Source organism: Lycium barbarum, chromosome 9 (genome assembly GCF_019175385.1).
Source record: "Lycium barbarum isolate Lr01 chromosome 9, ASM1917538v2, whole genome shotgun sequence".
Classification (NCBI taxonomy): domain Eukaryota; kingdom Viridiplantae; phylum Streptophyta; class Magnoliopsida; order Solanales; family Solanaceae; genus Lycium; species Lycium barbarum.
Window position 1 is genome coordinate 12,217,110 of NC_083345.1, and position 13,501 is coordinate 12,230,610.

Consider the following 13,501-nt stretch of genomic DNA (forward strand, 5'->3'; position numbering starts at 1 on the left):
AGTTCGATTGCAAATTTTAGCATTTTCCCTTAAAAATATGGCTACGTGAATATATTTTCTTATGCTGGATTGTACATAATTGAAATTCCCCCTTAAAATAATAGGCAGAAAAATGTATATCTTCGATAATACGTATTTTATACATAATTAATGTATATTTTTATATATTGACCAGCGTTGTAATTATTTTTTTGGCCGAATGGTCAAATATGTAAAAAAAAAAAAAAAAAAAAAAAAAAAAAAAAAAAAAAAAAAAAAACACTAAAGTGGCAGACACTAATCTCCAATGGGTAGCCGCACAAAAAATCCCAATTTGCCTGAAGATATTGTTAACTCCGTCCTCTTAAAGCTTCCTGTGAAATACCTTTTACGGTTTAAAAGTTGCTGCAAATCATGGTGTTGTTCCATCGCTGACACCGAGTTTATGAGGTTGCATCTACATAAGTCATCTACTGATATTAGTCGTCAAAAATTTCTCTTTTTTATTGTTGTTGAAGGAAAGATACGTCACAATTTTTCGTTTAAAGTCCTATCAACGGAAGCATCAATTAGTGCTGATTCCAAAGTTGTATCGCTGGATCAGCCCAATATCCCAGGACTCTATAGTAAAGTTCATTATTTACAAGTGTGTTCGTGCAGTGGCTTGGTCTTTATTTACCATCTTGGCGACAGTATGATATTATGGAATCCTGCAATTCGAAAATACAAAATGATTCCAAAGCCTCATCTGTCACAACAGCAACCTGGTTTGGTTATGCATTCAACTTTTGGTCTTGCTTATGATTTTTTGGCCGAGGATTACAAGATCTTGTGTATACATGATCTCAGTAAGACGTATCCACGTTACTTTGTTGAAATATACTCGGTTAAAAATCAATCTTGGAGGACAATTGACAATATTTTTCCCGTTCCCACTGATTTTCCATTGAGCTTGCTCAACGATCCAATTTCATTAAACGGTGCCATTTACATAATGGCAATTTCAGGTAAAGGCAACGGAGCGGAATTTGAACACTCGGTTATATCCTTCGACCTATCAGATGAAAAATCTATTGTAACGCCAGTCCCAAGTGAATGTGGGAAACATTTGAAATTACATGCTTTTGGTGATCGCATCTGTTTAATGGGGACTGTTGGCAAGGAAATTTCGATTTGGTCACTCGAGAAAGACGGGAAAACCTGGAATAACATAACGAAGTTTCCTGTTTTAGGCACAGTGATCGCAAAGCGTCTGTACTCAGGTGACGCCATATTTGTTAAGGGGTACAGAAACATAGGTGACATCATGTGTATTAAGAAGAACGGAAATGTATTATGGAGAAAGCATGGTGATCGATTTATTGAGTACAATGCACTGAAAAATGAATACACTGAATTTAACCTGAAAGAAATTCCTCAAAATTCGGGCAACAATACTTTGTATGTGGAAAGTTTAGTCTCCTTGAAGATTCCGTGGGATTAAGAAATTCCAATATTATGGTATTCAGATTTGCAGGTTTACCTTTCTTAGTTTCCCTAATGTTTGTGTGACTGATCATAGACGAGCTTCTTCGGCCTTATACTTAAGGTAGCACTTTCGGGTATAAATTGAAGTATATTGCCTTCCAATTTTCATCTAGTATATGTAAATATGTAATACTAGTTATTTGCTTCCCATCTTATATGCTTCTCTGGATTTTGCAGAACACACCGTTCAAGCATTTAGTAATCTATGCAACGTAGAAGATAGCTGGGTGAATAAGACCTTGTTGATGCGTTACTGTTTACTAGAAGTAAGACAAAAACATAATATATTCTTCCAATGTATGGGGTAATGTGAAATATTTCGAGGAACGATGGTAAATAATACAAAAAAATAAATTCAGGGGGTCAGATGACCCAAATAGTTTAGGTGTGTAGTTGGCCGGCGATTTCACCATAGTTTAGGTGTGTTTCAATGCCTTATTCCTAAAAAAAAAGTTATTTTATATTATTAATACTGGCTGTTAAATTTAATGGTTTGCTTGTTTCTTTGATATTCTGACAGATGAAGAAAATAAATAAATATTACGGAGTATTTGGTTAATTGGGGTTTCCGTTATCAAAACTTTGTTAATGCAATTTACTTGATGGAGGAGATCCATAATTAACTTTGTTTGGTTTTAAGATTGCACGATCTCTTGATGGCTAAGGTATTTCCAATATATGTGAGGCTCGCTGACCCCTATTTCCTCTGGTCTTTACAAAAGATTTATTCAAGAGCTCTAGTGGTACCTAAGATTCTAAGTATTGTAGGGATTTAGTAGCTCATTTGGTTGATTATCTGTATTTTCACCTTGTTAGTGAGAGTTCGAATTCCCACATTGTAATCTCCTCCCCATTTCCCCTTCCCCTATCCCCCATGTAATAAAAAATAATTTTAAAAAAAAAAATCTCAGTCTCAGATCCACAGAAAAATCTTGAAAAGTGTCTCTCAATGAGCTTGAAAATCCCTTTTGGAGGACACATGACATCAAGGGTATAGGTGGGTATGGCCTGCAGTACATGCTTGATAAGAGTAATTTTGCCCGCGATTTAATAAGGTTGAGCTATTATTTTTGGATCTAATTTAAGAACGAAACCTTTGAGCACGGCCCAAGTAAGTCCGCCGACCTATGAGGCTTAATCGAGACTGGGCTTGGTTGACTCGTGGGCCAAATAAAAAGAGAAAAATTAAGCTGGGTGTCCAATTGGGCATCTAGTTTGTCAAAATTAGCCTAAATATCCACTTCTTACCCCAATTAACTATTCGGCAATCTAATTTACATAAAAGTCTCGCTCAATCCTTTCCCCAATCCCCACTACATCGGTTGGTGTTGGACTTTGTCGACGCCACTTGGGATTTCAACCAAAGGCTGTAAAGACCAAATGGTTGGGCTAACAATAAATTATCAAATTGGTATTCTGCTGTTGCTCCCTCGGGTGGTTTGGTCTCAACACTTGCTTTTCATTCAAAGATGGAAAAAGCTCAAATATGTCATCGAGTTTTTCTGAATGGCTCATTCATAACACTCGTTAATAGCTGGACTTATTTATGTCATCGCCGTGACCAAAATGGTTCATCCATGCCACTTGCCGTTAACAACTCAAATGGATGGTTTTCAAAAAAAACTTATTTAACATGTGGCCTTCAATTAGAGGTTCACGTCGCCAAATTAAACCACCCTAAATAAAATATAAAATCCATCCCAAAAAAATTGACCGACCCATGATCCCCGTCCTTTTAGTATAATTAACTAGACTAGCAGACCAAATAAGCCCAAAACTTAAAATAACCCTATTTTTTTAAAACTAACTCGCTTTAAACATTTAACACACGTACTTTACTAATTTTAGCCGTAAACCAAAATACACCATATTTGAGCCTGGAGAGCATATACATTCTTCTCTTTCCCTTATTTCTCTTATTCTCCTTATCCCAAATCAACGTGGTGTCAATTATTTTCCTCTCACTCTTCTTAGATTATTAGACCAGGTGTAGCGAAATCAAATTGATTGGTGTTGTCCTCACTGGAGTACTAGGTAGTTGCTTCGATTTAGTCGTTTCTTAGAAGTTTTAGTTGATTTTCTAGAAAATTCTTGCTTGATATTTCAGTGATTCTTCGTCTTACGGGCGGTGTCTATGGCGGTTCTTGAGATTTCCTCTATGCAGATTTTTTTCTGATTTTGAATAAAGCTGGGAACACTAATTTCAGATTGGTTTTCATTGATTTGCTCAAAATCTATCATCTATTTCTTTTTTAAATTCTTTCCATTTAACTGTTAATTTAAATTGGTTTCGGGAGAAGTATATGGATGTGAGTATCGATTCTTATATATTGAAATGGAGAAAATTATGGTGATTCATTAAGGAAAAGGATGGTGGACGACGGTGACCATGGGGTTGGATGGTGTATTCTCAAAGTGTATAATCGATGTATAATTAACGTTTAATCAGTGCATAATCGGTGTATAATATTTATATACGAATTATACGTCGGATGGTGTATTCTCAAAGTGTATAATTGATGTATAATTGAATTATATTCGATATATAATATTATACACGAATTATACATCCCTTATAGAAGAGTATACATTGAGTTGTACCTCTGGAAATTTAATGTATAATCAGTGTTATACACGAATAAACCTGAATAACACTGAATTCTTCATCTACTCGATTTTGTTTACTGCAACAATGACCCCACTTACACCTCAGGGCTTGGCAAAAGAATTTACCTGGTGCACTTTGCTCTTTCGGCTCTATTTGATTGATAAAAAGTCATCTATCTAATTTTACTTTTGAAGTAAGGATAATAATAGTATAATAAGAGTGTTGTAGGTACTACTATGGAATGTGTGAATTGGGGTGTGTTGCTAGAATCGATGAAAAATGGGCACCACACGAAGCTTTAAAGATGATATCTTAAAAGTATGGTATCTTGGATGACGTGGAGTGATAATACTAACTAATCTGATTGGCATAAAATTTATGGCTATTTAGAGTTTAAAGTTAGACTCGCCGTCATTTGTAAATTTATGGCTATTTATAGTTTAAAGTTATATTGAGGGGTTATTTGTGTTTTTTCCCATCCTTTTAATCCAAACCCCTATTCTCATTTCCCTCATCACATTATACGATCAAAACAGAAACTCATTAGTAAGAAATGCTTATCTTAGATTAAGAATTAGCTGCTGCTCTAAAAGGATATGAATACCATCCATTAGCTACTTGTCAGACCATCCATTAGCTAGAAAAACTTATACAATCTTGATACCATCCTTAGTAGTGTATATGAAATTAATTGTCAAACCATCCAATAGCTGCTGCTCTAAAATGATTCATCTAGTATGTGAAGTTTATAATTCTCACTTTGTACAGGATCATGCTTCTTTACTTCGCGTTAGGTTCAATCCAACATAGATAATGAGTTTTTGTTTTAATCGTATAATTTGATGAGGGAAATAAGAATAGGGATTTGGGTTACAAGGGTTCTGGGTGGGTCGGGTTTCAATTTTATTTGGGACGGATTTTAATTTTATTTGGGCTGATTTAATTTGGCGGCGTGGACCTCTAATTGGAGGCCATGTGTCAAATCTGATTTTTGGAAAACCAGCCATTTGAGTTGTTAATGGCAAGTGGCATGAATGAGCCATTTCGGTCACGACGATGGCATAAATGAACCCAACTATTAACAGGTGACATAAATGAACTCTTTCAAAAAGTTTGATGGCATATTTGCGCTTTTCTCATATAAAGATTTATAAATAAGAGTTATGACGTATGACGCCTGGCCAAAGAAATTACATCAAGTATTTGCCGTCAAGTTCACTACTAGTACATTTCTTCTTGTTTTCGGGGGAGGGAAAATAGATAGGCGAATCTAGAATTTTTAGTCATTGGTTTCGTGTGTTAATACATGATTATACAAAACATATATATTAGATATACAGAACATATGTAATGTTTATATATAGCTATATAGAAAAGATACATTATCTATACATTGATGATATTCAAGTGCAATTTGAGTTGGTTTCATGCGTCTATACATGATTATACAAAGCATATTCATTATATATACAACGTATATGTAATGTTTATATATAGCTAGACAGAACAGATACATTATTTATACACCGATGATACAGTAGGCTACTTGGGCTGCAAACTAGATGTGCGGGCCGTATATATGAGTTATTCCCCAATAAAAGAAGGAATAATTACGGCCCAATACCGATAAGTGATCTAGTTTGCCAAAACTAGCTCAATTATCACCTTCTTACCAAATGTGTCCGTTCGGCACTTTACTTTGCCCAGAACATACCAACCATGCCTTTCTTCGCCCACTTTGACATTATAAGCCCAATAGACTAGTAGTCTTCCTTATTAACAAATTAATGCTCTGTTTCGCCCACCTTCAAATTTCAAGCCTCTGACCAGGTTCCTATCCTACGAGGCTGATGTTTTCTTTTTCTTCTTAATTATCATTTCAGTAAATTTACAAAAACCGGGGACAAACAGTCATTATATGGATTGAGTGAATTCTACCAGATTAAACTTATTTTAGAATATCTGGAATGTTGTTAAGCATCTCTTTTAGAAGATGATATGAACATGTGCTGCATTTGACATTTGAATAGATCATATTATCTTGTAAGATATACAATGAAGCTTCAGATTTTAATCATTTTTTTATTCCCCAAGGAAATACTTTGTTTATACATAGTTATACAATGTTTATACATAGTTATACAAAGAATATACATTATATATAGTGCATAAGAATGTATATGTAATATATATGAAATGTATAATAGTGTATAAGGATGTATATGTAAAGTTGCAAAAAAAAAGTTGATCAATTTATACATTACATATGCATTATTTATACAGTGACGATACAATGTCTACATGACTGCAAACTAGATATGTGGGTTGTATATATGGGTTAGTTCCCCATTAAAAAAATCCTTAATTACAGAATATAAATACTAAAAGGAAATAGTAATTACAGTAGTAATTAATAAGTTACAGTTTTTGGTTAAAGACTTATTATTGAAAGTTTGAAACAAAGTATTTTTTTTTTCCTTCAAGTAAAGTCGACTTGAGGCATGTATAAATAGGAAGAAACCCTGAACCCCAAGTATGGTACTGCGTTATCCGATGGGTAGCCGCTCTAAGATCCTCAATTTGCCTGACGATATTGTCAACTCCATCCTCTTAGAGTACCAGTCAAATCTCTTTTACGGTTCAAAAGTAGTTGCAAATCATGGTATTGTTCCATTGATGACCCCGAGTTTATGAAGTCGCATCTACATAAATCATCTACCGATATTCATCGTCAAAAGTTTCTCCTTTTTAACGTTGTTGAAGGAAAAATACTCCATGATTATTCGATGAAAGTCCTATCAATGGAAGCATCAATTAGTGCTGATTCCAAAGTTGTGTCGTTGGACCAGCCCAATATTCCAGGATTCAGTGATAGTCAATATTATTTTCTCCAAGTGCATTCGTGTGATGGCTTGGTATTTATTTACCATCCTGGCAATATGATGTTATGGAATCCTGCTATTCGGAAATACAAACTGATCCCCGTCCCTGCTACGTTGCAAAGGTTTTGGTGGTATATTGACCGAATTGGTTTTGTATATGATTTTGTGGCTGAGGATTATAAGGTATTATGTGTATACGAGGTAAGCTATACAGCACATCCGCGTCACGTTGTTGAAATCTATTCTGTTAAAAATCAATCTTGGAGAACCATTAGCAATTTCCCCATTCCCCCTGATTTTGGCTTGATCTACCACTATCCAATTTCGTTAAATAGTGTTGTTCACATAATGGCCACTTCAGATGATGGAGGCACAATTTGGGAACGTGAACGCTTGGTTATATCTTTTTACCCGGCAGATGAAACATTTATTGTGACGCCAGTACCAAGTAACATTAGGAATATTTTGTCCAAATTTTGTGCTTTTGCTATTCGTGTTTGCGTTTTTGGGATTGACCTTTGTCAAGAAATGTGGATTTGGTCACAGGAGAAAGATGGGAAAACAGGCTTGTTGACTTGGAACCACATCATGAATATTACTTTAGGCTCAGTGACTCCGTACTACTTTGGGTAGGCAGGTCACCTCGTATGCGTTAAGGAGAACGGAAACATAGTATGGAGAAATGATGATGGTGCATTTATAGAGTACGATGGGCGGAAAAATAAATTCACTGAAGAATTTAAACCAAAAGAAAATTCACTATATATAGGGTCATCACATTTGTATGTGGAAAGTTTAGTTTACTTTAAGATCCTGTGGGATTAATAAGTACCTGTGATGAGCTTCTTCAACTTTAAAAGGTAACAATTTCTGGTACTAAGTGAAGTATATTGCTTTTTATTTATAATACAGCTTTATGATAATTAAACTTTCCAATTATAGACGGAAAGAGAATAACTTGGCATATATGGAACAAGTAGAGATGTCTTTCCAAGTTCATGATATTTTATCTGTACGGCACAAACAGCCACTTTCAGAAAATCGCTAATTTTCAATGGATCAGTTGAACTTGGTTCATCGTTCTGTCTGAAATCCCTTACCAAGAATCAAATTGTTGGAAATTAGCGATTTTCTGGTAATGGATCAGTTTGTCTGATTCTTGTGTGAAGTTTTAAGTTTTGAATTATGTAAACCATCAGATTAACCATTCTAATGTATATTTCTTCTCAGGTCAACATAATCAAGAAGACTAGAAATAATGGATTTGGCACAAAGAAAAAGAAGTGGGTAAGTTTAGGAAAATATACAATGCAATTTTTACTTTTGCACTTCATTATATACTTTTATAGTAATATTTTTGGTGTGGACTTTTTCTACACCGTGGCATTTCATATTTTGAAATAATTTAACTTACACTTCTTGGTTTAAATTAATGACAAGCGTTTATAATTGCACAAATGCTATGAGAAGTTTAAAATCATAAGTTTCAAAAATCTTCATTTGTTTCTTAAAATCCGTTCTCGTCAAACATATTGAAACTGAGAGTGTATTAATTTTGTAGGAAATTTGGTAGATAGACTAGTTTAAATGCAGGGTATTTTAATGTGATATTTCACGATACTAAAGTTCAATATTTAATCCAAATCTAAATTAAATATTGGTCTATAAGTAAATTGCGACATTTAAGTTGCATAATAGAACGATTATATAATGTCGTCGTATGTTGGTAAGTGATTCCATGTGCATAAGCATCACATAAAAGAGGGCAAGTAACACGATTAGAACTCAAACCAAAAAAGAAAAGAGAGTGAGAGAATAGCAAAGTCATGAATTTGCACTATCCTAACATGTACGTGAGTAGAGGCGGGTCTAGCATGTAATATATGAGTTTATCTGAACCATTATCTTTTGCCCAAACTCTGCATGTCTATTACAACTTTACTAAATGTATCAATAAATATTTGATTATGAACTCAATTATCAAACTTGTGAGGTCATTGTAGAACTGACAAATCATATTGGACGAAACTCAACACCTTCGATTATGAGACCACACTTAGCATGAAAAGGCCTAGAATCCAACAACCTTGCTTCTACATCACCATTATCATCTCTTAATGCACCATTGTAAAAGTTTCCAATTCCTACTTCCAGCCATCCATCAATTCTTTTTTCTGGTAAACTAGCTTTTAAATGCCTCGGCGCTCTTGCTGCTAGTATAACAGTAGTAGCTCGTTCTTCAGCCTGGTCTTCACTCTCTTGATTAACAAATCTAACCATTGCATTTGTTGATTCAAGGCCATGGTACCTCTCGGATATTTTGAACACTAAATAAGCTGCATAACTTGTTCTTGAGGATAATGCTCGAGTTCCAATCTTGCCTCGGATATCTAGTAAATCGACGCTATTGAGGAACGCCACCTCTGGGAATCTGTAGAAAAAGAAAATTTAACCCCAACGAAAACTCTGGAATTTTTGTATACAGCTCTCTTCATTTCAACCTATGTAGCTGTATTTTGATAACATAAATGCGTAACCTATCCAACGTATGAGGGAAAGGAGTTAGGCTATGTGTCACTAGTCAATCCACCTTAATCCAACTCTTTTTGACCCAAGCAAATTTCCAACAGACTTGATCATAATTCATGTGTTGAATCAACTCATTTTGATCCACCCAAACTTGATATCCCGTCCGTTTGACACTTATATAGCTACTTAGAAAAAAAAATGACATTTTTTATTACGGTTAAAAAACATTTCTTGTTACCTTCATCTGATAGAAAATTAGTCTATAGCATCTACTAGAGTATCAATGGTAAATTTCACAGATGGTCACTTAACTATCACTTTTTTCCACAGAAGTCATTTAATTATTCCGTTGTTTCTAACACAAAAGTGACTTGACTATGAGTATACTAACATAAAAGTTACTAAATCACTTTCCGGTAAATAACTTATCTTTTAATCTATTTTTTTTAAATATCTAATAAATAACAAATTAATTTAAAAGGTTCAACCGGACCCGACCCAAAATTAATTATTACTTCCTCTGTCCCAATTTATGTGACGTGGTTCAGATTTTGAGAGTCAAAACAGTTTAATTTTGACCATGAATTTGATCATGTAATCTTTAAATTTTTTGAAATAAAATTTACATATTTGAAAATTACGTAAAACATACTATAAGTCACGATAATAGAAAATCCAAAATATTTAAAAGATATATGAAAAAATTACGGTCAAAGAAACATTTGTTTGAATCTCGAAATCTTAAAGGTGCCACATAAATTAGGACGGAGGCAGTATATTTTTTTGAGTCGGTTGAACCCTTTTAATTAATTGTTAGATTTTTTTATAATTATTTAAAAAAAGAAGTGAAAAATGAGTTATTCACCGTGAAGTAGTTTAGTGACACCGGAAATGGTTTAGTAACTTTTGTGTTAGTATACTCAAAGTTAAGTGACTTTTTTGTTAGAAACAATAGTTAAATGACTTTTATGAAAAAGTTGATAGTTAAGTGACCATCCGTGAAGCTTACCTAGAGTATCAATGAACATGTAAAGGTGTAATTATGTAGAACATGTTTGGAAGGGAAAAAACACACATGCCGTAACCAATTTAATCTAACAAAACAGAGTAAGTACCTTGATTCTGCATCAGATGTATGTTCCCAGAATAATTGGGTGTCTGAAAAAGAAATTGTCAATTGCCTTGCAGATAGTAGATAACATTTCTTCCCATTTGTTTTGTAAAGCCAAAAACTCTGCTAGAAACAGTAGAAGTTAAATGCGAATATGTTATCATCATTATATATCTAGTAAATTTTCACACGTTATACTCTAGTTAATTTAACAAACTGTTAGAATAAATAAAATATAACGTGACCCTTCTGTTGACGATTGACTCGTAAATGTTTATATGAAACATTACCGAGTCATAAACTCATAAACATCCAAAATTACTAGCTCTAAATTATAAAATAGAAGAGAATAGAGTAGGCAACACAATGTATAAAATTTATATCAGGACTAATCTCAAAAGATTAAAGCAATATTATCAGTAAATGTGTTTGGTATGATGGAAAATACTTTTTCAAAATGTTTTCCGAAAAATAAGTATAAATTTTCTGGTCATTTAGTTATCAGTAAATATTTTACAGAATTTTTTCTTTTTCTACTGTTTTGAATTGTTTTTTCTTGAGCCGAAGGTCTATCGGAAAAAACCGCTCTACCTTACAATGTAGGGTAAGGTCTGCATACACTGCACTCCTCAGATTCCACTTTGTGAGATTACGCTGGGTATGTTGTTGTTTTAAATAGTAGTTTACAAAAAAATCCACCAAGAAGAACGATTTTCTCAAGCCATTTTTTGCACAACTACCTCATCCTTGACTTCATATCATTATTCCAACTTCCAAGCTCCAACCAAAACTTGGCTAAATATTGTCATCAAAATTGGTAAGAAAATGAAATTTGAGTCTAATTGTCCAAGACCATATATAGAGACAAGAAATTTCATCAACAGCCAAATGTGGGAGACTCAACAGACCCGCATGCCCAGAGCATATCTAGAGCCTGTTTGGATGGATTTATGTCTATAAGCTGCAAACAGCTTATAAGCTAAAAAAAAAATAAGTTAGGGGTAGTCTAACTTATTTTTTTTGGCTTATAAGCTGTTTTCAGATAAGCTGCTTTAAATAAGCTAAGTCAAATGGGCCCAATTATTTTTTTGAGCTTATTTTAAGCACAAAATGACTTTAAGCTGGTCAGCCAAACACTCAAAAAACTAAAAACAGCTTATAAGCAACTTATAAGCCAATCCAAACGGGCTCCTAGTGAGTGGACAATATAAGATGAGGCCAACATTGGATAAAAAAAATGTTAGAATGGATCTAGCTTTGATACCATGATAAGAAAATAGACCTTTAAGCCCAACTCAACTCCAAAAGTTAGCTCAAAGGTGAAAATTGTTCAAGATCGAGACAATTAATCCCATCACTAACCGATGTGAGAGAGAACCAACATACACCATTTGATTTGCTAACATTATTATCAATCTTCAATTAAAATAAAAAAGTTTCAAATATAATTCACTCTTCAGCTAAACATTGAAAAATATTTTCCAGATGAGTCATTTTCCTTCATACCACATGTTATAATGGATAACTAATTCAAATATAAAAATGAGAAAAACAAAGACAAAGAAAGAAAATGCAACTAGAAGATTACCAGTCTGCCTTCATCAAGAAGGATAGGAGACTCACAGAGTCTAAAGTAAAGGTCCTTTTTGCTGTCAAAAACAACCACAGAAACTGATCTTGAAACAATATCTTGATGATCAGATGGCAGAAATTTGTTCCATACAATATCAGACTCAGCCGCAGACTTGAATCCTGTTGAGATAACCGATGATCTAACGGCGTCTGCTGGAGTTGTGAACGATATGATCTCCGATATGCAGCCCTCGGGCAAGATTGTAAAAGGATTCATTCTCTAGTTTTTGAATTTTCTCTATATTGTGTTAAGGAAGAACAAGAAGAAGAATGTGAAACAGAGATGTAAATGACCAATAAGAGTCTGTTTGGATGGGCTTAAAAAAACAGCTGGAAATAACTTATAAGCCAAAAAAAAAAAATTGATATAATCTAATTTATTTTTTTTGACTTATAAGTTTGTTTTCAGCTTATAAGCTGCTTTAGATAAGTTAAACCAAATAAATCTAATTAATTTTTTGGACTTATTTTAAACATAAAATGACTTTAAGCTGATCAGTCAAACACTAAAAAAATTAAAAATAGCTTATAAACAACTTATAAGCCAATCCAAACGGGCTCTAAGACTTGTCGAAAAGAAGAAAATTTGAGGTTGATAAGTGATGAATTCTGGTCAGGAAAAGTGAGCTGATAAGTCCCACTATGCCAGTGGTCCACTTAGTCAACAACATTATTTGAGATATTTTTTTGGTTTCTCACCCGATTTTGTGGTCATTGTTTAAGTTGTATACTCAAGTTTATAAACTTTTTGTAAGTTTATTCACTTCCAAACAATTTCAGACATGATGAAGTTCAATCATTTTTATCGAAACTTAAGCCATACATAACTAAAGTTTAGGTATTTACGTCTGAACTTTAGGTAAATAAATTTTTGCCCAGAAACAATAACTTGTCATTCGAATTTCAATAATTTGAACACAGGCTTCAACGCCAAAGCTACACTAAATGAGCCAAATATCATAAAGAACAAACTTCAATCATCAATTGTCAAAATAACAGCAAATCTAGCAAACTCCAAATTAAACCATTTTTGTTCAACTCAAGTAGGGGTGGCAAAATGGGTAAAAGAGGAAAAAAATTACACATGCCCCCTCAAATGAAAATAATTACCCGCCCATACCCCCATTACATTCGTATCCCCAGAAAAAATCAAAAGTATTTACCCGAGATACGGCAGCTCGTGTAAATACTTTTGATTTTTTCTAGGGGTACGAATGTAATGGGGGTATGGGC

General features: G+C 33.8%; 3 protein-coding genes across 3 annotated transcripts; 2 read left to right on the plus strand and 1 right to left on the minus strand.

The window, feature by feature from the left end:
- Window positions 1–286: 286 nt before the first annotated feature.
- Window positions 287–1,462, plus strand: LOC132611647 (F-box/kelch-repeat protein At3g23880-like). The gene has a single exon (XM_060326046.1). The coding sequence runs from the start codon at window positions 287–289 to the stop codon at window positions 1,460–1,462; it is 1,176 nt and encodes a 391-aa protein (XP_060182029.1).
- A 5,187-nt stretch (window positions 1,463–6,649) lies between these two features.
- LOC132611649 (uncharacterized) lies at window positions 6,650–7,629 on the plus strand. Its single transcript, XM_060326047.1, has 2 exons — window positions 6,650–6,776; window positions 6,878–7,629. Exons 1-2 carry the CDS (start codon window positions 6,650–6,652, stop codon window positions 7,627–7,629), a joined length of 879 nt encoding a protein of 292 aa, XP_060182030.1.
- Window positions 7,630–8,873: 1,244 nt separating this feature from the next.
- Window positions 8,874–12,581, minus strand: LOC132610438 (F-box protein PP2-B10-like). The gene is made up of 3 exons (XM_060324731.1): window positions 12,225–12,581; window positions 10,641–10,759; window positions 8,874–9,427 (listed from the first exon to the last, which is right to left on the minus strand). The coding sequence occupies exons 1-3, from the start codon at window positions 12,483–12,485 to the stop codon at window positions 9,010–9,012; spliced, it is 798 nt and encodes a 265-aa protein (XP_060180714.1). The 5' UTR covers window positions 12,486–12,581; the 3' UTR covers window positions 8,874–9,009.
- Between the last annotated feature and the right edge of the window lie 920 nt (window positions 12,582–13,501).